General features: G+C 45.5%; 1 protein-coding gene across 2 annotated transcripts in view; it reads right to left on the bottom strand.

The window, feature by feature from the left end:
- Positions 1-380: 380 nt before the first annotated feature.
- The window catches only part of SYAP1 (synapse associated protein 1), a 45714-nt gene continuing 20355 nt past the window's right edge, over positions 381-25739 (bottom strand). For both annotated transcript variants that reach the window (XM_025372736.1, XM_025372735.1), the window contains exons 4-9: positions 21204-21277; positions 19151-19290; positions 7869-8017; positions 6245-6303; positions 5657-5804; positions 381-1058 (exon numbers count right to left, since the gene is read on the bottom strand). In XM_025372736.1, the coding sequence (XP_025228521.1) occupies positions 931-1058; positions 5657-5804; positions 6245-6303; positions 7869-8017; positions 19151-19290; positions 21204-21277 (698 nt within the window). In that variant the 3' untranslated portion in view covers positions 381-930. The remainder of the gene's footprint in view (positions 1059-5656; positions 5805-6244; positions 6304-7868; positions 8018-19150; positions 19291-21203; positions 21278-25739) is intronic.

Raw genomic sequence — 25739 nt, 5'->3', positions numbered from 1 at the left:
CACGCCATTCTCCGGCCTCAGCCTCCCGAGTAGCTGGGACTACAGGCGCCCGCCACCTCGCCCGGCTAGTTTTTTTTGTATTTCTTAATAGAGACGGGGTTTCACCGTGTTAGCCAGGATGGTCTCGATCTCCTGACCTCGTGATCCGCCCGTCTCGGCCTCCCAAAGTGCTGGGATTACAGGCTTGAGCCACCGCGCCCGGCCGTTAATTTTTGTATTTTTAATAGAGACAGGGTTTCACTATGTTGGCCAGGCTGATCTTGAACTCCTGACCTCCAGTGATCTACCCACCTCGGCCTCCCAAAGAGCTGGGATTACAGGCCTGAGCCACCACGCCTGGCCTGCACAGTATTTCTTAATGTAAAATTGTGTGATGTTTATATCATTAAAATCAACTTATTTATTTTATCTTTTGGCTTTCAGGTGGAATTTTAGAAAATACCTGGCAAGCGAATAGTTCTGAAAGTGCTTCCTCTTAAGTTCTTTGGTATAATTTGGTCATTTTGATAGTAATCAACCCATTAAGTAGGTACTTTAACACCCACATATCAATTAAAATGGAATGTGGAGTACAGATATTTAGAAAACCATGACTGAGGAATAAATTGTATTTTTGACCTCATGAAAAACAGAACTCTAAAATTTTACTTATGTTTCTGTGGTAAAGATAGCCATACTGCCTACGAGGACATCTCTAACTCTATTTATACTAAAGAAACGTTCTACAAAACATCTCTTTCTGATTATTAGAAGTAACTGTTCTATATACTTTTTTAAAGTAGAAGAGGCAAGTTTCAACCTGAAAAAAGGGTAATTTTGAATTTCATAAAGTTATACTTTTTTATGCCTTCTGATTCAGTGAGCGTCAACATCTAGAATTTAATGTCAGTTTGCAGACTGTTAAGGATTATTATTCTATTTCAGGAACAGCTAATTTTCCTCTTGAAGCATTTTCTCTATTTCCTTATCCCAGTTTTCATCTCGTTTTTCGGATTCTGTCACCACTTCATATTCTTGAAGTTCCTGCTGCAGTTCTTTTTCCCAATCTGCAGAATCCTCTAAAAGAAACAAAGGAGAAGAAAAAGATTCTCTCTGAATTCATACTGCTAGTGTTCACAATTCGGTCCATCTCAATTACCTACGTAAAGTCCTAGCTGCCGTAATTTTTAACATCTCAGCCTTCATTACTGTGTGTGCTCAGAAAAACTCAGTAAATTTTAAGTGACCAAGGATAAATACAATTAGAAAGATAAATCTGTTAATGTAGAAGCAAAGGTATCAGATGTCATCAATATATTTTGGGTATTATTTTGCTTTCCCTATGCCTCTGCTTTTCCTTTTATTTAAATGGGTAATTGATAATTAATACTTGGTTGCAAGTTAATTTTTACCACTACCAATGATGATGATGGTAGCAAAAGCAGCTAATGTTTATTGAGCACTTACTGAGCTGGGCACTGGCCTAACTGCTTTCTGTGTATCATGCTTTTCATCCTTAGAACAGTCCATGGACAAGGTATTACTATTAGCCACATCTTACAGATGGGGAAATGGAGACTTAGGAGAGGTTAAGCAACTTGCCCAAGATCACACCGTTTGACAGCGACAGATGTAAGAATGGAACCACATCTGCAGGCTCCACAGTCTATGCTTAACCACTATGCAGACAAAGAGTTGTCTCCTTAAGAGTGGAGACAGACACCGGGGTCTGAAGTCAGCCTGGACTCTCTCATGGTGTTCTGACTGGAGCTCTCACACTGGTCTTTCGCGTTGAGATGTAGAGCTGCAACTTTCCGTGTGGACACTCAATATACCTGTGTGTGTGTGGGATAATGCATCTGCTATGTAATGTTATAAAACAAACTGGCTATTTAAAAAGTAAAGCTAAGATTCATTTTTGTCTTTTGTTTTTTGAGACGGAGTCTCACTCTGTTGCCCAGGCTGGAGTGCAATGGTATGGTCTCGGCTCACTGCAACCTCTACCTCCCGGATTCAAGCGATTCTCCTGCCTCAGCCTCCCAAGTAGCTGGGATTACAGGTGCCGCCACCATGCCCAGCTACTTTTTGTATTTTTTTTTTTTTTGAGACAGAGTCTCGTTCTGTCGCCCAGGCTGGAGTGCAGTGGTGCAATCTCGGCTCACTGCTAGCTCCGCCTCCTGGGTTCACGCCATTCTCCTGCCTCAGCCTCCCGCGTAGCTGGGACTACAGGCGCCCACCACCAGGCCAGGCTAATTTTTTTTGTATTTTTAGTAGAGACGGGGTTTCACCATGTTAGCCAGGATGGTCTCGATCTCCTGACCTCGTGATCTGCCTGCCTCGGCCTCCCAAAGTGCTGGGATTACAGGGGTGAACCACCGCGCCCGGCTTGTCTTTAAAAATAAACCTTAAACTGGCCGGGCGCGGTGGCTCAAGCCTGTAATCCCAGCACTTTGGGAGGCCGAGACGGGCGGATCACGAGGTCAGGAGATCGAGACCATCCTGGCTAACACGGTGAAACCCCGTCTCTACTAAAAAATACAAAAAACTAGCCGGGCGAAGTGGCGGGCGCCTGTGGTCCCAGCTACTCGGGAGGCTGAGGCAGGAGAATGGCGTGAACCCGGGAGGCGGAGCTTGCAGTGAGCTGAGATCCGGCCACCGCACTCCAGCCTGGGCGACAGAGCCAGACTCAGTCTCAAAAAAAAAAAAAAAAAAAAAAAACCTTAAACTTAGCTATACAGAAAACAAAAAATGAAATGCTTTAATTGTTCTACAGCAGCAACCTCAAAGGAAAAGACACCTTGTGTTATGCAGGAAGCCACCAATTTCACAAATATTTATTAGGGTGCTTACTGAGTGCTAAGTTCCATGTTAGGTACTGTAGGGGGATAGAAAGACAATGTGTAACTGCCCTTGGGGAGCTTATAATTTAGTCCTGGAGCCAAGACATATAATAAATAAAAGACTATTGGGGTCAGGCATGGTGGCTCATGCCTGTAATCCCAGCACTTTGGGAGGCCGAGGCAGACAGAGCACTAGAGACCAGGAGTTCGAGACCAGCCCACCAACATAGCGATACAAAAAATACAAAAATTAGCCCGGTGTGGTGGTGTGCACCTGTAGTCCCAGCTACTTGGGAGGCTGAGGCAGGAGAATTGCTTCAACCTGGGAGGTGGAGGTTGTAGTGAGCCACAGTTGTGCCACTGCACTCCAGCCTGGGCAACAGAGTAAGACTCCATCTCAAAAAAAAAAAGAAAAAAAAAAAAGGTTGTTGGGCTGCGTGTGGTGGCACATACCTATAATTCTAGCACTTACAGACACTGAGGTGGGAGGATTGCTTGAGCCCAAGAGTTTGAGATCAGCCTGGGCAATCTGGCAAGACTCCACCTCTATAAAAAATTTAAAAAATTAGCCTGATGTGGTGGCACACATCTGTAGTCCCAGCTGCACTGGAGCCTGAGGTGGGAGGATGCTGTGAGCCTAGGAGTTTGAGGCTGCAGTGAGCTATGATGGCACTATTGCACTTCAGCCTGGGTGACAGAGTGAGACCCTATCTCAAAAAGAAAACTGGTTTTTTTTTTTTTTTTTTGAGACGGAGTCTCACTCTGTGGCCCAGGCTGGAGTGCAGTGGCCGGATCTCAGCTCGCTGCAAGCTCCGCCTCCTGGGTTTACGCCATTCTCCTGCCTCAGCCTCCCAAGTAGCTGGGACTACAGGCGCCCGCCACCTCGCCCAGCTAGTTTTTTTGTACTTTTTAGTAGAGACGGGGTTTCACCGTGTTCGCCAGGATGGTCTCGATCTCCTGACCTCGTGATCCGCCCATCTCGGCCTCCCAAAGTGCTGGGATTACAGGCTTGAGCCACCGCGCCTGGCCGAAAAACTGGTTTTTAAAAGCAGCCTGGTCCTTCCCAGAAGCAATGCTCTTTTGGCATGCAGCAGCTGGGAAAAGAATCTTCCATGTACATGTCTACAGTCAAGCAGAACGCTAGCTTTTAAAAATTTATTATTATTATTATTTTGAGATGAAGTCTTGCTCTGTCACTCAGGTTGGAGTGCAGTGGCGCGATATCGGCTCACTGCAACCTCCACCTCCCAGGTTCAAGTGATCGTCCCACCTCGGCCTCCTCCCGAGTAGCTAGAATTATAGACGTGAGCCACTGCACCAGGTCCAAACATTTATTATTATTTATTTATTTTTGAGACGGAGTCTCGCTCTGTCACTCAGGCTGGAGTGCAGTGGCACGATCTCGGCTCGCTGCAAGCTCCGCCTCCTCGATTCACGCCATTCTCCTGCCTCAGCCTCCCGAGAAGCTGGGACTACAGGCGCCTGCCACCACGCCCGGCTAATTTATTTTGTATTTTTAGTAAAGACGGGGTTTCACCATGTTAGCCAGTATGGTCTCTATCTCCTGACCTTGTGATCTGCCCGCCTTGGCCTACCAAAGTGCTGGGATTACAGGCGTGAGCCACTGTGCCCGGCTGCCAAAAATTTATTTTATTAAATTTTTCAGACACAGGGTCTTGCTCTGTGTCCCAGTCTGGAGTGCAGTTGTGTGATCATAGCTTGCTGTAGCCTTCAAGTCCTGGCTCAGCTGGGTGCGGTGGCTCACATCTGTAATCCCAGCACTTTGGGAGGCCAAGGCAGGTGGATCACCTGAGGTTGTGAGTTCGAGACCAGCCTAACATGGTGAAACCCCATCTCTAGTAAAAATACAAAAATTAGCGGGCATGGTGGCATGTGCCTGTAATCCCAGCTACTCGGGAGGTTGAGGCAGGAGAATCGCTTGAACCCAGGAGGCAGAGGTTGCGGTGAGCTGAGATCGTGCCATTGCACTCCAGCCTGGGTGACAGAAACTCTGTCTTTAAAAAAAAAAAAAAAAAAAAAAATTATCCTGGGCTCAAGTGATCCTCCTGCCTCAGCCTCCTGAGTACCTGGGACCATAGGCACGTGACAACATACCAGCAAAATGCCAGCTTTTAAAGCAGAAGGCTGGAGGGCAGTATCTCCATGTGCCCAGGGGTACATGCCCTCACCCCATTCCTGGTTACATGTCCTTGGGGCTGAGATGCCCTGGGTGAATTGCTTAACCTCTCTGAGTCTCAGGCTTTCCCCTTTACATTGGGGGTTTCATCAGAGGAGCTCTATAGTCACACCAGACTCCCTAACCCTTTGATTTGCTTCTGTGAGTGCTTAAGGCAGAAGGACATGAGTGAGGTCTGGTCATGTTTGTTAGACTCCACCTTCTAGTAGGGAACAGAATATCAATTTTATTTATTTATTTATTTGAGACAGGGTCTCACTCTATCACCCAGGCTGGAATGCAGTGGTGTGATCACGGCTTACTGCAACCTGGAGCTCCTGGGCTCAAGCCATCCTTCCACCTCAGCCTCCCGAATAGCTGGGACCACAGGCCCATGCCGCCATGCCGGGCTAAATTTTGTATTTTTGGTAGAGACAGGGTTTTGCAGTGTTGGCCAGGCTGGTCTCAAACTCCTGACCTCAAGCAATCCACCCGCCTCAGCCTCTCAAAGTGCTGGGATTATAAGCGTGAGCCACCGTGTCCGGTAAGAATCAATTTTGATGCAAAATTTACAAGATTGTGCACTGGCTTCAGAATAACAATTTTCTACAATTGGCTTTGGAATTAGGGAGGTGAATAGTTTCTTTGTTTTGTTTTTTACCTTCCAGTACAGCTGTCTCTTCTTGCTTTTTGTCAAGCACTAGTTGCTCCATTTCTTTCCTTAGATCTTCCTGATTTAAGTTACAGGCATCGAAGGCATCACTGACAAACTCAGAAACACCTGGGCTAGTAGAAATTTCTTCCTCATCCTGAAATGCAACAAATGAGCTCTTGAAATGGTTTGCTAAGCGACATTTGTGTTATTCTGGTTTGCTACTGTCTCACAATTTAATGCCATGCTATTTTTATTTCTTTTCTCCGTGAGCTGTAAGACAATGAGCACTGCTCTCCAACCTTCTAACATGCAGTTGCTTGGTAACTACATGAGTTACCACCTGAGGCTATTATTCTCCCTCACAGCTTGAATCACTCCAACCATTCTCTCCAATCCCTGATGAGCACATCTAGAATTACATATGCCAGTAAATCACCCTCAAGTCTCAGCCATAGTTCCTTGACTATTCAAGTACCAGATGCTGCTTCTTCCAAACCCATATTCATACATAGTTTTAAATGGTATCAGAGATAGTTAACACAGTTACTTTATTTCCAGATATCAACTACTAAGTACAATGTAAAACTGGATTACCTCTTGAGTTTTAAGCTGAGATTTGATTACAACGGGTGGCGTTTTGGGCCGTACTGCCTCTAAGAAGTGAGAATAAGAGAGACAATAATTGCTTGGTTCAGTTCTGAATATATATTATAATCACAGTAAAATATCCACAAGTATTATGATACTAAATAATTTTCAGAAATAAATTTTTATGTTATGCTTTCAGCTTTTCTTAAGTTACAAGAAACAGCCATGGTGAAACCATCTCAACCTCTTACTTTGGGGATATTTTTATCTATCTACCTACCTATCTATTCATTTATTTGTTTTTAGACATGGAGTGTCAGTATGTTGCCCAGGCTGGACTCAAACTTCTGGGCTCAAGTGATCTTCCTGCCTCAGCCTTCTGGGGATATTTTTAACATGTCATCATATTCAATACTCCTTATATAAAATTTCCAGCAGGAAATAATTTTTAACTACAGTGTGAGCAAAATTCATTGAAGAATACTTCTGTACTTTTTTAGGATAATGAGGATTAAGTTACTTATCAAGTTTGCCTGCTGACATGAGTGCTAGAAAAAGGCAGTCTTTATGGAATACTGTCATAAGTCCATTTTGTTAAGGCAGTATTTGATAAAATGGAATTTTCCAACAAAATTAACATAAATGCTAAAGAATGATAGACAATTGGGATGCATGTTAACACTGATATACAAAATGACAAATCTTCCTGTGTAGAGCAACTTCACTCCATTTCGCTGACACTAAGAGCAGTGTCGGATCCTGTCCTAGTATTCTATATAACCTGTACCTCAGGACATGCTGTTTTGCTTAATCATTTAAAATTCCGTGAATGAAATCACCCCGCTTCTCGTGGGATGCATGTCCAGTTGTAATGAGTACCTACTATACACAGCAGGTACTCACTAAAAATTTAAAATATGACACAAAATGTGTTTCTTGTTTTAATTATTACAGATTTCAAACAGCTGCCATTATTATACAACACATTCCCACAACCAGTGGTAAGTTAGTGTCACAATGAGTCCAATGTTCATCAGTGCCTAGCTCAGAACTAGATAGATCCTTGTAACTTGGAGTGGAACGGAGCTTTGTTCTGCTCTATAGACTACACGCACTGGAGAAACATCAGGTTGAAAGAAACAAAAAGGAGGCGGACTGAATCAGAGTAGGGGACAGAAGTATAAAGAATCACATGGTTAAGGGCCAAAAATGAGAGGTGGGGAAGATGACAGATGTTTGAGAGGGAAAAAAAAATAAAAAAAACTCGCCAGGCACAGTGGCTCATGCCTGTAAGTCCCAGCTACTTGGGAAGCTGAGGCAGGAGGATCGCTTGAGTCTAGGAGTTTGAGGACAGCCTGGGCAACATAGTGAGACCCGTGTCTAAAAAAAAAAAACAAAAATAAAAACAAGGAATGAGAAAGGAGATAAGCAAAGTAAAGGAAAACTTGGGGAAGACATGATTGAGATGGGTTAGAGAGAAGGCAGTAAGAGAAAAATGAAGATTTCCTCCAGGAGGAAAATAATTTTTCCCTAAGACAATGACATTTCTGGTATGTATAAAAGGTCAAGCTCATTTGAGTCTCTAAGAACAATGTTTTCTGTAGAGTGCTGTCTTCTACCCGGAATGTACCTGTCAGCGGCAAATCCTGCTCTCTGCCATTGCTCTTCTCCTCCTTCCCTGCGGCCTGCTGTTGGGCGGCCAGGGCCGTGAGCTGGGCTGACTGCTTAATCAGGGAGACGCGGTAAAAGTAGTTCCTCCAGAACACTTCTTCCTTCACACTTTTAAAGAAAGGCAAATTAGAACAGTGGAAAAAGGCAAAATTAAAAATGAATAAAAAGCAGATAGACAAGAACACATTTGAGAACGTACAAAGACAAGTGCACGCAGGGGTTATTTTGTTGTAGAGGGGACTGCAGTAGATTATTTGCAGGAGCACTTTCAAAGCTGAGTGAGGTTCAGAGGGGGTTCGTACTGGCTTTAACAATTTTTTTTTTGACACGGAGTCTTGCTCTGTTGCCCAGGTTGGAGTGCAGTGGTGTGATCTCAGCTCACTGCAACCTCTGTCTCCTGGGTTCCAACAATTCTCTTGCCTCAGCCTCCTGAGTAGCTGGGATTATAGGTGGCTGTGACCATGCCCAGCTAATTTTTGCATTTTTAGTAGAGACGGGGTTTCACCATGTTGGCCTGGCTGGTCTCAAACTCCTGACCTCATGATCTGCCCGCCCCAGCCTCCCAAAGTCCTGGGATTACAGGCGTGAGCCACCGCGCCCAGTCCATATTCGCTTTAGAATTGAAAGCTAACAACAGGATAAACATAACAGCTATCTTCCCCGTAGCAGCAAAATACAAGTTACAGAATACCAATGAAACCTCAGCATTTCTTGGTATCTTAATGATACCAATACTGCTCTCAGTAGAAGAAAACAGGGCATTGCTGTGAAACTAGCATAATCAACCTGGGAAACGAGAAGCAGAGCCAGGACTCCACCAATCACTTGCTGTTTCTCAGATGATTAAATGCTTTCCAGCAGTGAGAAGAAAGCATTGTGGCTGTTGTTCCTTATGAAAGAGAATGTTTGGCAGCTTGCTAATAACTAGTAACCAGTAAGAGTTAGCAATGGGGTGGGAAATGCTTGATAAAAAGATTGAAGTGCAGTTCAATCTGAAAACTCTTGGTGGTTCTCAAACCTAGCTACCTATTAGAATCACCTGGTGTAATGTGTTGGTGCCCAAGTGGGTCAGGTAAGTGTCCACACAGGGGGGTGGCCTAGAATGGAGAATGAGAACCAAGCAGGGAGAGAAAGGTATTTGAGTAGAGGAGTGAGTGGCAGCAAAAATGACAGATCAGCCACATGCATGGGGAATAAGTAAAAATATTAAAGATAGTAGAAACCAGGTTTCTCACCACCAGAGAGGAGAGTTACAAACATGGGGAGGGAAAAAATGAAAATGATCCCTGTCATGAGGTAGCACCATGAACACATGGTTTTCATTCCACATAGAAATGAGCACACACACATTCCCTGGCTGTGTCCACTGAGAGCATGCAGAGCAGTGGCACCCCAATGGCAATGAGCACACCTAGCATCCAGATCTTGCTTTCTAAATACCAAGATTTAGACTTTCCACTAAAAGGATCCAGAGCTCCCTGGGTAAATGGCCAATTCCAGGGTAAGAGCAGAGGAAGAACACTATCTTGTGCCAGAAAGCAAGGAAACGCGTGAAGAAATGATGGGGACACTTGTGTGTTAGAAAGACACAAGTCAGTTTGAATAGTCTCCCACTGGCGAAACTGGTAATTTTTTTTTTTTGAGACAGGGTCTCACTCTGTCACCCAGGCCAGAGTGCAGTGGCATGAACATGGCTCACTGTGGCCTTGATCTCCCCAGCCCAGGTGATGCTTCTGCCTCAGCCTCCCGGGTAGCTGAGACTACGGGCACATGCCACCATGCCTGGCTAATTTTTTTTTTTTTTTTTTTTTTGAGACGGAGTCTCACTCTCTCGTCACCCAGGCTGGAGTGCAGTGGCGTGATCTTGGCTCACTGCAATTTCCACCTCCCAGGTTCAAGCAATTCTCCTGCCTCAACCTCCCGAGTAGCTGGGATCACAGGCGCCCACCACCACACCCGGCTATGCCCAGCTAATTTTTTGTAGAGATGAGGTTTCACCATGTTGCCCAGGCTAGTCTTGAACTCCTGGGCTCAAGTGATCCTCCCAACTAGGCCTCCCAAAGTGCTGGGATTATAGGTGTGAGCCACCATGCCTGGCCTCAAACTGGTAATAATTTGAGCATCAAAATAAACAACAGCATCGGATTATAATCCACTGCATGAGTCTGTACAAATATATATACATGGAAAGTCTGATGAACAGAATATTCACAGTTTCAGAGCACATCCCAGAAAAATACTAATTCAAAGAGGAAAAGAGTAACTTTACAGTCAAGAAACCTGGCAAACACCACCTGCATCAAATGACCCAAGTATGAACAGTAATGGGACAAATGGCTGCATGTGCCACCAGACAGCATGCAACAGACAGAAGGAGACTGATGAGACATGAAAACCAAATGTAACCTGTGAGTGTGAACTGGGTTCTTTTGCTAAAAAGGACATTATTGGGATGAATGGAAAAACCTCAATAGGGTCTGAGATTGAGATGGCAATAATGTGTAAATGATCATTTCCTGATTTGGATGGGCACACTGTGGTCATGTAGGAGAATGCTTGTATAACACTACAGCATTTGGGAGTGATGCAACATTAGGTTTCAAGTGATTTCAAGAAAGTTCTTTATGTTGTATCCCCAATTTTTCTGTAAGTTTGTGTTTCAAAATAATAATAATCATCATCATCATATCATCAATTGATAACTGTGCTCGCTTCAGAGAAATTAAATAAAAATCTTGAGGGCTGAATATGAAAAACAAAACTAAAAGCAAAATGGGTCAGGCATGGTGGCCTACAACTGTAGTCCCAATGCTTTGGGAGGCCAAGGGAGGAGGAATGCAAGTTCAGGAGTTTGAGACCAGCCTGGGCAATATGGTGAAATCACATCTCTGCAAAAAATATAAAAATTAGCCAATGTGGTGGCATGTGCCAGTAGTCCCAGCTACTTGGGAGGCTGAGGCAGGAGAACCACTTGAACTCAGCAGGTGGAGGTTGTGGTGAGCCGAGATCGCACCACTGCACTCCAGCCTGGGCAACAGAGTAAGACTCTTTCTCAAAAAAAAAAAAAAAAAAAAAAAAAGAAGGCTGGGTGCAGTGGCTCATGCCTGTAATCCCAGCACTTTGGGAAGCCAAGGCAGGCAGATCACCTGAGGTCAGGAGTTTGAGAACAGCCTGGTCAACATGGTGAAACCCCATCTCTATGAAAAATGCAAAAATTAGCCGGGTACACTGCATGCCTGTAGTCTCAGCTACGCAGGAGGCTGAGGCAGGAGAACGGCTCGAACCCAGGAGGTGGAGGTTGCAGTGAGCCAAGATTGTGCCATTGCACTCCAGCCTGGGTAACAATAGCGAAACTCCGTATCCAAAAAAAAAAAAAAAAGAAAAGAAAAAAAAGCATAAAAAAAGTACACACACATGCACACAAACATGTACACACTCCCTACCCAAGGAATGGCTTTGGTGACCTGCAGGGTGTGTGAAATTTTATTTTTGTTTGTTTTTGCCTGGAAGAGTGGCTCATTTTATGTTCTAATTTTTTTTTTTTTTTTTTTTTGGCGAGTAGAAATGACAAAAGGGTGGGAGAATGCCTCTGTATCCAGTTTTTTTTTTTTTTTTTGAGATGGAGTCTGGCTCTGTCGCCCAGGCTGGAGTGCAGTGGCGTGATCTCGGCTCACTGCAACCTCCGCTTCCTGGGTTCAAGCGATTCTCCTAACTCAGCCACCCAAGTAGCTGGGACTACAGGCACGTGCCATCATGCCTCGCTAATTTTTTGTATCAGTAGAGGCGGGGTTCCACTGTCTTAGCCAGGATGGTCTAGATCTCCCGACCTCGTGACCCGCCCGCCTCGTCCTCCCAAAATGCTGGGATTACAGGCGTCAGCCACCACGCCTGGTCAATCCCCTGTTTTTTAAGAAGGTTCTTAGAATGGGGGGAAAATTGAGAAGAAAGCCTGACAGAAAAATACTTTGAAAAAGTAGAATACGATCAGTGAGTACGAGGTGTGGTGGTTCATGCCTGTAATCCCAGCACTTTGGGAGGCTGCGGCAGGCGGATCACCTGAGGTCAGGCGAACACCTGAGGTCAGGAGTTCGAGACCAGCCTGGGCAACATGGTAAAACCCCATCTCTACTAAAAATACAAAATTAGCCAGGCGTGGTGGTGCACACCTGTAATCCCAGCTACTTGGGAGGCTAATGCAGGAGAATCGCTTGAACTGGGGAGGCAGATGTTGCAGTGAGCCAAGATGGCGCCATCGCACTCCAGCCTGGGTGACAGAGTGAGACTCTATCTCAAAAAAAAAAAAAAAAAAGAAAATCAGTGAGAACTAGCAGAAAACAATAAGACTCAGGCTTGTGAATCTGGACAGAGCTTGTCTTAGATGAGACATCAGAATGCACAGTTGTCACACCTATGAATGGAGAAGCTAGGCCTGGAAGTTAGTGTGTAAGTGATAGAGGCAAAATGCACGATTACCTATACAAGCGAGGACAGGTAACAAGATGGAATTTGCTGCTAGACACAGCCCCACTTTTATTAATGCCACCAACATTTACCGGTGGAATTATGGTGCCATGTGCATCCGGCACTATGCTAGGTGCTAGGGGAATAAGACAAGTTGTCTGCCATCACGGATGGTCACAGGAATATAACCTCTCACTTGTTAAGTTCTTACTACATGCCAAGCAGCATTTCCCAAACTGATGTGGCCACACAACTGTTGTTGTAACATCTCTTGGAAGTAGTTCGGCAAAAGGGATATTGGGCTTCATAGCAATTTGTAAAGGATTATAGTTGACCATGAGTTTAGCTGAGCAAACCACAGTATGTTACAGCTGCTAAAAGAGCTCATGAAATCTTAGGCTGCATCAAAAACATACAAGATATGCTATCGTGTGCTTTCTGCAATTAAGACAACGCATTATATTCACTCCTGAGGACTCACTTTAACGATGACACTTACAAACCAAAGGTATTTACAGGCAAATCACCCGGATGGTGAGGGATTATACAGACTAAGACATCTGGGGGAACTAAGAACTGGGTCTGTTTGTCCTGATAAGTTCCAGGGTCTCAAGCCATTAACACTGGAGCCAAACAAAAGTGAAATGAACCTTCCCAGGAGGTAGTGGGCTGCCTAAATATCTTTGAAATCACTTTTAAGTCTGAGCTCTGTGAAATGCCCAACATGAGACTTAGGTATTCTAGGTACCTATGGTAGATTGTGGGCACTGTTTGCTGTCTTGATTATAAAAACAAACATGTGGACTGCTTTGTTTTCCATAGTCTCTCCCTCTTGATATGAGAGGTGCAGTCAGAGGCACACTGCAGAAATAATCTATGTCACCCTCTGGGGAAGAGTCACAATACAGATGACTACTAAAGGTTCTGAGAAGTCAAGTCCTCTGGTAAAGAAATCCAGGTCTGGCAGGGCAGTGGCTCACACCTGTACTCCCAGCATTTTGGGAGGCTGAGGCAGGAAGATCACTTGAGCTCAGGACTTTGAGACCAGCTTAGGCAACAGAGTGAGACCCTGACTCTACAAGAAATGAAAAATTAGATGGGCATGGTGGCATGTGCCTGTAATCCCAGCTATTCATTGGGACGCTGAGGTGGGAGAATTGCTTGAGCCTGGGAGGTTGAGGCTGCAGTGAGCCATGATCACACCACTGTATTCCAGCCACGGCAACAGAGAGATACCTTCTCTTAAAAAGAAAAAAACTCACGGCCGGGTGTGGAGGCTCACGCCTGTAATCCCAGCACTTTGGGAGGCCGAGGCAGGCAGATTGCGAGGTCAAGAGATTGAGACCATCCTGGCCAACATGGTGAAACCCCATCTCTACTAAAAATACAAAAATTAGCTGGGTGTGGTGGCATGCACCTGTAGTCCCAGCTACTCAGGAGGCTGAGGCACAGGAGAATTGCTTGAACCCAGGAGGTGGAGGTTGCAGTGAGCCGAGATCGCACACCACACTCCAGCCTGGGTGACAGAGTGAGACTCCGTCTAGAAAGATAAGAAAGACAAGAAAGACAGAAAGAAAGACAGAAAGACAGAAAGACAGAAAGAAAGAAAGACAGAAAGACAGAAAGACAGAAAGACAGAAAGACAGAAAGAAAGAAAGAAAGAAAGAAAGAAAGAAAGAAAGAAAGAAAGAAAAGAAAGAAAGAAGAAAATTGAGCACAGCAACTCTCAAACATTTATCTATTTGTGTTCCTGGACAATTTTTTTTTTTTTTTTTTGAGATGGAGTCTCGCTCTGTCGCCCAGGCTGGAGTGCAGTGGTGCGATCTCGGCTCACTGCAAGCTCCACCTCCCGGGTTCATGCCATTCTCCTGCCTCAGCCTGCCAAGTAGCTGGGACTACAGGCGCCTGCCACCATGCCCGGCTAATTTTTTGTAGTTTTAGTAGAGACGGGGTTTCACCGTGTTAGCCAGGATGGTCTCGATCTCCTGACCTCATGATCCGCCTGCCTCGGCCTCCCAAAGTGCTGGGATTACAGGCGTGAGCCACCGCGCCTGGCCTCCTGGACTATTTTAAGGCATCGTATACTGTGAAAATCCTCTGGGAAACACTGGGCAAATGTCACAGGCCAAGGCCAAGGCAGGAAAGGACTTGTGATTTCCCTACTGTCATCAGAATGAGGGCCTCAGAGGGTGCTTGTGATGTACCAGCAGGACCCCATCTCGGTCACAGCATTAGACTGCCACAGGGAAGGGTTAAGCTACTAATATGCAGTTTGAAATCCAGAGCAAGAGTTTTGTTTTCTAAAGTGTTCCTAGTTAATGATGCATTAACTATCTGTTCAGAAAAGGTGTTTCAAAGGAGCAAAGTTGTGCTTCTGTGTGTCAGGGAGGAGAAGTCTGGAGACCGTATATTTGTGTCTGACAGCTTGTTTTTGTTTTGTTATGGAAATTTTCAACAAAACACACGTGGAGCGACTAGAACAATGAAGCCCATGTACCTGTGACCTACCTACCATGAGTATCAGCATTTCACCAGTTGCGTTCCATCTATCTTCCCCTCCCCTGCACACACGCTTTTCTTTGGGAACGGGTTGGAATATTTTAAGGCAAATGTGAGACATCACATTCTTTCAATTGTAAATACTTCAGCAAGCATTTCTTTTTCTTTTTCTTTTGAGATGGAGTTTCGCTCTTGCTGCCCAGGCTGGAGTGCAATGGCGTGATCTTGGCTCACCACAACCTCCGCCTCCCGGGTTCAAATGATTCTCCTGCCTCAGCCTCCCGAGTAGCTGGGATTACAGGCACGCGCCACCACGCCTGGCTAATTTTTGTATTTTTAGTAGACATGGGGTTTCACCAGGTTGGCCAGGCTGGTCTCGAACTCCTGACCTCAGGTGATCCACCCGCCTCGGTCTTGGAAAGTGATGAGATTACAGGTGTGAGCCACTGCGCTCAGCTTCAGCAAGCATTTCTAACAGATAAGGACTTATAAATAATAACTATAATTTCTAAGTAATCCTCAACAAATTAGTAGGAGGAAACTGGCATCATATTGAAATATTTGATGGGCAGGTTACCCTGTGACAAATTAGAAACACTAATTGCCAAATACCAATTCTCAGACGGTTTCAAAAAATCTAAAATTACTGTCAACAGTGAGGGGGGCGGTCCACAATTGTAAAGAACCAAAACTGTGGACAGCTACATGCCTGCTATGAGCACCCCAGGCCACTGGCCTCAGGCTCTAGCCACTCAGGGCCTCTTGCTGGTCTTGAGAGCCACAGCAGGAGCCCAGCATGTGGCTCAGGGTGATTCAAAGGGTCTTCAAGTTGATGGAGGCTGCAAGTGTAAAGGCCACCTGCACCCCGGAGCTTGGGTACCCTTCCCTCAGAGTCAGTTACTCAGAACAGGCACAGCCTCAAATTCTGAGGGAAGAGCTTGAAACACACACACACAAGCACATATGCATACACATTATATATACAAACTCTTCAAAATTCCATTCTACCAGGAGTGTGGGTAGCTCTCCTCTATAACCTCAACAACTTGAGAGGCTGAGGCAGGAAGACTGCTTCAGGCCAGGAGTTCAACACCTGCCTGGGCAACATAGCAAGACCCTATCTCTAAAAAAGTTAAAAACAGTACTAGACAGGCATAGCAGCACAGGCCTCTGAGCGACTTGGGAGGCCGAGGCAGGAAAATCACTTGAGTCCAGGAGGTCAAGGCTGCAGTAAGCTATTGTGCCACTGCATTCCAGAGACCCTGTCTCTAAAAAATAATAATTTTTAAAATAAAAAGTCAATTCCTATGATTTTGTGAGCATATGTAGTAAAACATAGATTAGATGGTACATTTTTAAAATATCCTTAACTAGGCTGGGTGTGGTGGCCTGTAATCCCAGCACTTTGGGAGGCCAAGGTGGGCAGATCACCGGAAGTCAGGAGTTCAAGATCAGCCTGGCCAACATGGCGAAACCCCGTCTCTATTAAAAATACAAAAAATAGCCTGGTGTGGTGGCATGCGTCTGTAATCCCAGCTACTTGGGAGGTTGAGGCAGGAGAATCGCTTGAACCTGGGAGGTGGGGAGGTGGTTACGATGAGCCAAGATCAAGCCACTGCACTCCAGCCTGAGTGACAAGAGCGCAACTCCATCTCCAAAACAAAACAAAACACCTTAACTAAAAATATCTTAATATAGCTATTTTAGACAAAGTCTAGCTGGGCGCGGTGGCTCACGCCTGTAATCCCAGCACTTTGGGAGGCCGAGGCGGACAGATCACCTGAGGTCAGGAGTTCGAGACCAGCCTGGCCACCCTGGTGAAACTCTGTCTCTACTAAAAATACAAAAATTAGCTGGGTGTGGTGGCGGGCGCCTGTAACCCCAGCTACTCGGGAAGCTGAGGCAGCAGAATCACTTGAACCCAGGAGGCGGAGGCTGCAGTGAGCTGAGATCACGCCACTGCACTTCAGCCTGGGCGACAGAGTGAGATTCCATCTCAAACAAAAAAAAAAAAGAAAGAAAGAAAAAGATAAAGTCGAAAGATGAAATTTGTAATGAGATTTTTTTTTTTTTTTTTGCCATGAAACATACTTTTCTTATGGGAGGGTTGGGGAGGGCTCTAGAAATTTACCACTAATATGTTAATAATTATGGAGGGAAGAGTTTCATTACAAAGAAAAAAAGATTCCATATAACTGTTATTCTGGTCTGGAAGAACACTTCCAGAGTGGTGTTTTCACAAACAGAAAACCTGTGCTGCTGTGTGAACCAAAAGGCTAGCAAATACTTGTTAAAACCACTATGTGGCTGGGTAAGCATAGCAAAACAAACGTGTTCATCTGTGCTCCCTCTGAAGATGTCAGGAAAGTAACAGAAAAGGAATTACATATGTAAAAACACAAGGACAAAGAGAATGAGAGAGGAGAGGACAGTGGAAGTTATCAAGGGCAGTCAAGTGGAAAGGTGTCAAGTGGAAATGTCAAGGGCAGATAGTAATCTTTTTTTTTTTCTTTTTTGAGACAGTCTCACTCTGTCGCCCAGGTTGGAGTGCAATGGCACGATTTCGGCTGGCTGCAACCTCCGCCCCAGGTTCAAGCAATTCTCCTGCCTCAGCCTCCCGAGTAGCTGAGATTACAGGCATGTGCCACCACACCTGGCTAATTTTTTGTATTTCTTTTTTTAAGTAGAGACAGGGTTTCACTATGTTGCCCAGGCTGGTCTCAAACTCCTGAGCTCAGACAATCTGCCTGCCTTGGCCTCCCAAAGTGCTGGAATTACAGGCATAAGCAATCGTGCCCGGCCTAGGCAAACAGCAGTCTACTTTGTTGACCAGACAAAACTGTACTGAGTTGCCTGCAGGAAGGGTGGAAGCCCAGAGAGCCCTTGGGCCTCCCATCTTGCCCTGCCCTGCTCTGCCCATGTCGGGAGGGGAGCCAAGCTGCTCTACACTCAGGGACCGGTGGCGCAGTTGAGACTGGGGTTGTGACACCAAGGTCAAGCCACAGGGGTCAAGGGACAGTCTGCCTATCAACTGGCTCTTCCCATTGTCCTGCCTGCAGCCAGGCAGGAGGCCAAGGAGTCTTCTGGGGGCAAGCTACCTTCCCACAGCTACTGAGCCTCTCCAAGCCAAAAGGCTTGTCCCCACATTCAGTGGCCATGTACCCTTTCAGTATGGCACTGCTAATGCGAAGGGACAGGTAAGGAGAGCCTGCCACATAAAAGACAGAGCCCCAAACAAACAGAAGAGTCCCGAGGAAACAGCATAGAAAAAGGAGTCTTTCTTTTATTTGAGACAGGGTCTCACTCTGTTGCCCAGGCTGGAATGCCAGTGGCGTGATCATGGCTCACTGCAGCGCTGACCTCCCAGGCTCAGGTGATCCTCCTGCTTCAGCTTCCTGAGTAGCTGGGACTAAAGGTGCGCACCACTACACCCGGCTAATTCTTGATTTCTTTGTAAAAATGGTGGTCTTGCTATGTTGCCCAGGCTGGTCTTGAACTCGGCCTCATGTGATCCTCCCGCCTCAGCCTCCCAAAGTGTTGAGATTACAGGCGTTGGCCACCGCACCCAGCTGAAAAAGGAGTCTTTTGAGAGAACTGTAACTCACGTTCTTGGGGAACAGTAAGATACTACACCCATATGACAAGGTTAAGAGAAAGGGAACACTGACAGAATAAGAAGGAACGCTGACTCCAAACATGTGACAGCTTCAATACAAGGGACTGAACTAGAGGAGGCACGGAAGAGCTTGAGGTAGAACACTCAAGGGAGGCAGCAGCAGGGAAGGTGGCCCCTGCTGGCCGCACCACCAGGGCAGGCTTCCAGAATGCATCATGCATGCGCTGGAGCCTACGGGACAAGCTGGGATTTGTGGAGCCCAGAGGAGCCGTCGGAAGAAAAGCCTTAGGAAAGAGAGCAGAAACGCTGCTGCTGGAGGGCAGACCCTAAATGGAAAACGCAATCAGCTTGGAAAAAGGATCCTGATGAGCCTCAGAGACCAGAATGTGATTCAGGGTGATGCAGCATGTTTGTGGTTTCTGTAGGGAAATGTGTTCTACCTTGTAACTGGGATTGAAAGGCACATTTCATCTCCACCCTGTATTTCCTGCCAAGTCAGCCCTTGGTTTTGATTCCAGGATGCCCTGACCAGGGGAACTGCCAAAGGGCTGCAGGGCCTGCTTTTATGAACAGATAGAGACCCTTCTGGCCCCTTCTATCGTTATGTGCTGATACTGAGCACATAACCGAGGCTGTGAGGAAACGCTGGGGAACACCCTGCTTACAGTTTAGGAACGAGGGCAAATCTCATCTTGCTCAGCAGCTCATCCTCCTGGAGCATGACCAGGGCCACAGGGTACATCTGATCAAAGTCGAAATTAAATTGCACGCCGGCCGGAGGGTCACGAAGGAAATTCCTCTTGTCCTTTGATAAAAAAAGAAAAAAACACAGGGTATTCCACAAAATGCGATTAATATGTAACAATGTTTTTTTGTTTTTGTTTTTTTGAGACAGAGTCTTGTTCTGTCGCCCAGGCTGGAGTGCAGTGGCACAGTCTCGGCTCTCTGCAACCTCTACCTCCTGGGTTCAAGCAATTCTCCTGCCTCAGCCTCCTGAGTAGCTGGGATTACAGGCATGTGCTAGCATGCCTGGCTAATTTTTGTATTTTTAGTAGAGATGGGGTTTCGCCATGTTGACCAGGCTGGTCTCAAACTCCTGACCTCAAGTGATCCACCCACCTCGGCCTCCCAAAGTGCTGGGATTACAGGTGTAAGCCACTGCACCCAGCCTACTACATAACAATTTATCATAGACTGGAGAAGTATTATATTCTTTCTTTATTTTGAAACAGTCTTGCTCTGTTGACCAGCAGGAGTGCAGTGAGACTGTCAAAAAAAAAAAAAATAGAAGCGGGCAGGGCATAGTTGTCGCTCATGCCTATAATCCAGCACATTGGGAAGTTGGGCAAGAGGATCGCTTGAGGCCACGAGTTTGAGACCAACCTGGGAAACATAGTGAGAACCCATCCCTACAAATTTTTTTTTTTTTTTTTTTTTGAGACAGAATCTTGCTCTGTTGCCCAGGCTGGAGTGCAGTGGCGTGATCTCGGCTCACTGCAAGCTCCCCTTCCCGGGTTCACACCATTTTCCTGCCTCAGCCTCCCAAGTAGCTGGGACTACAGGCGCCTGCCACCACGCCCGGCTAATTTTTTGTAGTTTTAGTAGAGATGGGGTTTCACCGTGTTAGCCAGGATGGTCTCGATCTCCTGACCTTGTGATCCACCCGCCTCGGCCTCCCAAAGTGCTAGGATTACAGGCGTGAGCCACCGTGCCCGGCCGTCACAAAATTTTTTAAAAATTAGCTGGGCATGGTGGCTTACGCCTATCGTCCCAGCTACTTGGAAGGCTGAGGCCGGAGAATCACTTGAGCCCAGTTCAAGGCTGTAGTGAGCCATAATTATGCCACTGTACTCTATCCTGGATGACCAACTGAGAATATGTCTCTTAAAACAAAACAAAACAAAACAAAAAAAATTAAATTAAAAATTTTGGCAGGGCATTGGTGGCTCACACCTGTAATCCCAGCACTTTGGGAGGCCAAGGCAGACGGACTGCTTCAGGTCAGGAGCTCGAGACCAGCCCGGCCAACATGGTGAAACCCTGTCTCTACTAAAAACACAAAAATTAGGCTGAGTGTGGTAGCTCATGCCTATAATCCCAGCACTTTGGGAAGCTGAGGCGGGCGTGGATCATGAGATCAGGAGTTCGAGACCAGCCTGGCCAACAGGGTGAAACCCTGTCTCTACTCAAAATACAAAAATTAGGAGGGCATGGTGGCGGGCACCTGTAATACCAGCTACTTGGGAGGCTGAGGCAAGAGAATCGCTTGAACCTGGGAGGAGGAGGTTGGTTGCAGTGAGCCAAGATCACGCCACTGCACTCCAGCCTGGGTGACAGAGCGAGACTCCGTTTCAAAAAAAAAAAAAACCCACACAAAAATTAGAATTAGCTGGGCATGGTGCTGCATGCCTGTAGTCCCAGCTATTCAGGAGGCTGAGGAAGGAAAATCATTTGAACCCGGGGGGTGGAGGTTGCAGTGAGCCAAGATTGCACCACTACACTCCAGCCTGGGTGACAGCAAGACTCCACCTCAAAAAAAAAAAAAAGTATGTGTACATTTTGTTAATGTATACATCATGTGTTAATGTGTACATTCCTAACATCTCAAAATATTTTAAAAACTGTAAAGAAAAATAAATTCTACTAAAGTCATATCAACAGAGATACATCACAACAGGAAGAAAGTATGTTCTATCTGGGGTACCACAAGATACTTACAGCTGATAAGGCCAAAATTTGTTGTTGAATTGTTTCTTCATCGTTAGTGTCAACCCATGGGGGCACAGCTGCTTCTATACAGTTTTTAATGGCAAAGAAAAGAGAAAAAAATAGGTCAGGGTGGTTACACTGCAGTCTATGGTTTCAAAGCATGAAAGTTTCTGCATGACCACTAAAAATAGCAATTTACCAATAAGTTCCAAATATGAACATTAACCCTAATAACCAGACTTATTATGAGTTGTATGCACATATGCATTTGATTTAAAAAATTCTACTTGAGGCTGGGCGTGGTGGCTTACACCTGTAATCCTAGCACTTTGGGAGGCCAAGGTGGGTGGATTACTTGAGCCCAAGAGTTGGAGACCAGCTTGGGCAACATGACGAAACCTTGTCTCTACAAAAAAATACAAAAGTTAGCCAGATGTCGTGGTGCGTGCCTGTAGTCCTGGCTACTTGGGAGGCTGAGGTGGAAGGATCACCTGAATCCAGGAGTCGAGGCTGTAGTGAGCTGTGATTGCGCCATTGCATTTCAGCCTGGGTGACAGAGTTGCGACCCTGTCTCAGAAAAAAACCAAAAACCAAAAAACTCTACTTAAATTATACAGTGGAGACACTGGACAACACCTTAATCAGGTGATCAAAATCAACATCACCAGTGAGGGAGAGATGAATATCAAGGCCCTCCAGATGTGACATCTTGAGGAGGACATCATCACCTATGTAGTATTCTGGCTAAAAATGGACAATCTGAGTCTAGTTATGAGGAAATATCAGATAAAGCCTGAATGAGAAAGAATCTATTAAAAAAAAGGAAGAGCAGTATTCTTCAAAAACATTAATATCATAAAAGACAAAGAAAGGTTGTTGGAATGTTCCTGATTAAAGAAGGCTAAGAGACATGACAAAGAATACAATACCTTATCCTCAACTGGATCCTATACTGAGGGGGACAAAAGTCATAAAGGACATTATTGGGTCAACTAACAAAATTAACTGATGAACAGTAAAGTATTGCATCAATGTGAAATTTCCTAATGCTGTTAACTATACTATGGTTATGAAAGAGAATATCCCTAATTCTTATGAAATGTGTACTGAACATTTATGTACACACAAGGAAAAAAGGGTACACATGACAACAAGAGCTGGAGAGAGGGCGTGAATAAGACAAACAGAATAAAACTAGAGCAATTTAGGTACTGGTATATGGGTGTTGTCTGCACTATTTTTATTCTTGCGACTCTTCTGTAAATTAAAATTTTTTCCAAATAGAAAAATTTTTAGAAAGTTACTTAAAAAAAATGAAAGAAAAATGGGTAAGTATATTTCTGGAGTAAAAAAAAAAAGTCACTGTACTTGATTCATGATAAAAGATGATGTTGTAAGACAGGTGATTAGAAATGAGAGGGTTTTCAGGAGCTTAAAAAAAAAAAAAAAAAGAAAGAAATGGACAAGTTGGAGGCAGTAAACAATAGGGCTGGAATCAAAACCTCGATGAGCCATTAGAAGCCAAATGCTGGGAATGCCAAGATCTAGCCCACCTCTTCTGGGGCTCACAGATAGAGGTGATCAGAATCCAGCACTCTAAGTGCCGTGCCAGGTGACAAATGACAATCCTCTGGAGAGGTGAGACCTACAAGATTTTCTGGTGACCTGGGAGCCCAATCTTGGACTAGGAAGAGGAGGTCAGTGGTGGATGGCGGTGGGGGTGTTTATAGTGGAAACGAAAACAACGGCAAGCTCGTCTGAGGATCTCTCCCACGTGGGCAGCGTGGAGCAGCTAGAGGGCAGAGTGAAGGCTGCAGATCTGCGAGATCGGCACAGAAGACACACAGGCAGGGGGCCCTTAATAGCCTCATTCAGCAGCCCACAGCGGCAAGATTACGAAGGGAAGCAGAAGTCACAAAAATGTGGACTAATTCATGAGCCACTCAATCACTCCTGCTGCCTTAACACTAGATTCTAGCCCTATTGGTCTTGCAACACAAAGTGAAAAGGCAAATCTTGCAAAACGCATGGTGCTTCACGAAGTCAAAGTAAAGTGACATGGGATAGCTGCCTGCATCACCACAAAGCAAATAAGGAGGACCTGGCAGTTAGGGCCCCTGTGCCTGAAGGAAACACAAGGCTGGTGACCCAGCAAGTACTTTAAAAGAAAATGATTTGATCCTAGCTACTCGGGAGGCTGAGGCAGGAGAACTGCTTGAACCCGGGAGGCAGAGGTTGCAGTGAGCTGAGAAGGTGCCACTGCATTCCAGCCTGGGGAACAGAAAGACTCCATTTCAAAAAAAAAAAAAAAAAAAAAGAGAGAATGAGTTGAAAACCAAAGGGGCAATTGAGGCAGGCCCTTGGAGAACAAATGCCTTGCTGTCCTGGAATATTTTGGCAGAAAGAGTCCCTTTACTATTATGCTCTGAGTCAGAGGGAAGACATATCATATCACGAGCCCACTGAGAGAAAAGTTACATGCATGTGTGGATGGACACAGGGACGGATGGGCAGATGAACACACGCTTCATTCTTTGGCTTGTCCCAAGTCAGCAAATGGTGGCAATTATAATCCAAATTCTATTAATGATAAGATAATCTAAACATATTTGCACACTTTAAAGAAAAAATTAGGGTAAAGCCCCCAAAACATTTTTTCTCGCACACTTGAGTCTCCATTCCAAGTCTCTTTACCTTGGGTAGTCTCTCCTGGTGTTATTTATGCTCAGATAATGAGGCCCTCCTAAGATACTTGTATGAGGAGATGCTCCCTACCCCGAGTTCCTGAAATTACTCTTTTTAGAGTGACCAAAACCTCTTGGTTCCCCAACCCCAACGACGCTTCTTAGTTCCCTTCTCTCTAGGCCAGTTTCCTTATCTGGAAAATGGAGGTAACAGTAAGTACTTCATAGAGTTACTGTGATTATGAAGTGAAGAAATGCATGAAACACATTTCCAAGGTGCCCTTCTCACGGTCATTGTAAGTGGACCTCTTGGCCCCGCCTCCCTGACTGACTGCTCTCCTGGAAACTCTCCCCTCTCTGGGCTTCTGCTACTTCTCTCTCCTAGTTGTCCACTCTCTTGGGTAAATGGGCACTGTTTTTATTTTCTTTTTTGAGATGGAGTCTTGCTCTGTTGCCCAGGCTGGAGTGCAGTGGTATGATCTTGGCTCACTGAAACCTCTGCCTCCCGGGTTCAAGTGATTCTCCTGCCTCAGCCTCCCGAGGAGCTGGGATTACAGGCGCATGCCACTAGGCCCCGTTAATTTTTGTTTTTGGTTTTGAAGGCAAATTTCAGTTTCATCACTTACCAGCTGAGCGACCTTCCCGCAAATTACTTACCCTTGCTGACTGCATCTTTATTATTTATTTATTGAGACAGAGTCTCGCTCTATCACCCAGGCTGGAGTGTAGTGGCACAATCTCGGCTCACTGCAACCTCCGCCTCCCAGGTTCAAGCAATTCTTGTGCCTCAGCCACCCAGACCCAGACAGCTGGGATTACGGGTGTGTGCCACCACGCCTGGCTAATTTTTGTATTTTTAGTAGAGATGTGGTTTCGCCACGTTGGCCAGGCTGCTCTCGAACTCCTGGCCTCAAGTGATCTGCCCACCTCAGCCTCCCAAAGTGCTGGAATTACAGGCATGAAGCTACCAGGCCTGGCCCTGACTGCATCTTGAAATGAGATGTTATACATAAAATGCCTGCTGCTCAGCAGGCACTCAGTGACTGTCAATTCCTTCCCCTCCTCCCCTCCCTAAACACTGTGGAGCTTCTGCTCATCTCCCTTCATGCTTGACACACTTTCCACAGAGGAGCTCATCTACTCTCATGGTTTTTATGTGACTTGATAATAATCTGAATCATTAGATTGAATTCTCCTTCATGCTTCAAACAGGAATAAACTGCTGCAGGAGCCTGCTTATTTAATTCAGAGCCACACTGAGCAAAAGAACTTTCTGCAATGACAAAAATGTTCTATATCTGCATTGTCCAGTGCGGAAGTCATTAGCCATATGTAGTTATTGAGGACCTGAAACGTGGCTGATGCAACAAAAGAAGGAAATTTTCCCCAGATAAAGCACTTGCATTCCCTTTCCTGTCTTTCTACATGTTCCTATCTCTGGGATGTGTAACTCACTTTAAAACTGAAGTTGACTGCAAACCTTCCACCCCCACGCCCTCACAGTTCCTATCTCAGAGGCATCAGCTCCTATAGCAAGTCCCCAAGCCAGGATCACTTTTGTTGCTTCCAAATAATCACTAAGTGATGCTAACTTGTATACCTCACTTGTCTAAAAGAGTTGCCTCATGATTTTGAGTTTACCTAGGTGCAAGAATGCCTGATGGAAATCCACCATGGGACTAACTGTGGCACAACTTGAACTGAATTGTTTTCTACTACTTTTTTTTTGAGACAGGGTCTCACTCTGTAGTCCAGGCTGGAGTACAGTGGCATAATTATAGCTCACTGCAGCCTCAAACTCCCAAGCTCAAACGATCCTCCTGCCTCAACCTCCCAAGTAGCTGGGACTACAGGTGTGCAC

The sequence above is a fragment of the Theropithecus gelada genome, chromosome X (assembly GCF_003255815.1).
Source record: "Theropithecus gelada isolate Dixy chromosome X, Tgel_1.0, whole genome shotgun sequence".
Classification (NCBI taxonomy): domain Eukaryota; kingdom Metazoa; phylum Chordata; class Mammalia; order Primates; family Cercopithecidae; genus Theropithecus; species Theropithecus gelada.
The sequence above is the reverse complement of the archived record's forward strand: the minus strand, read 5'-3'. Positions and strand labels throughout refer to the sequence as shown.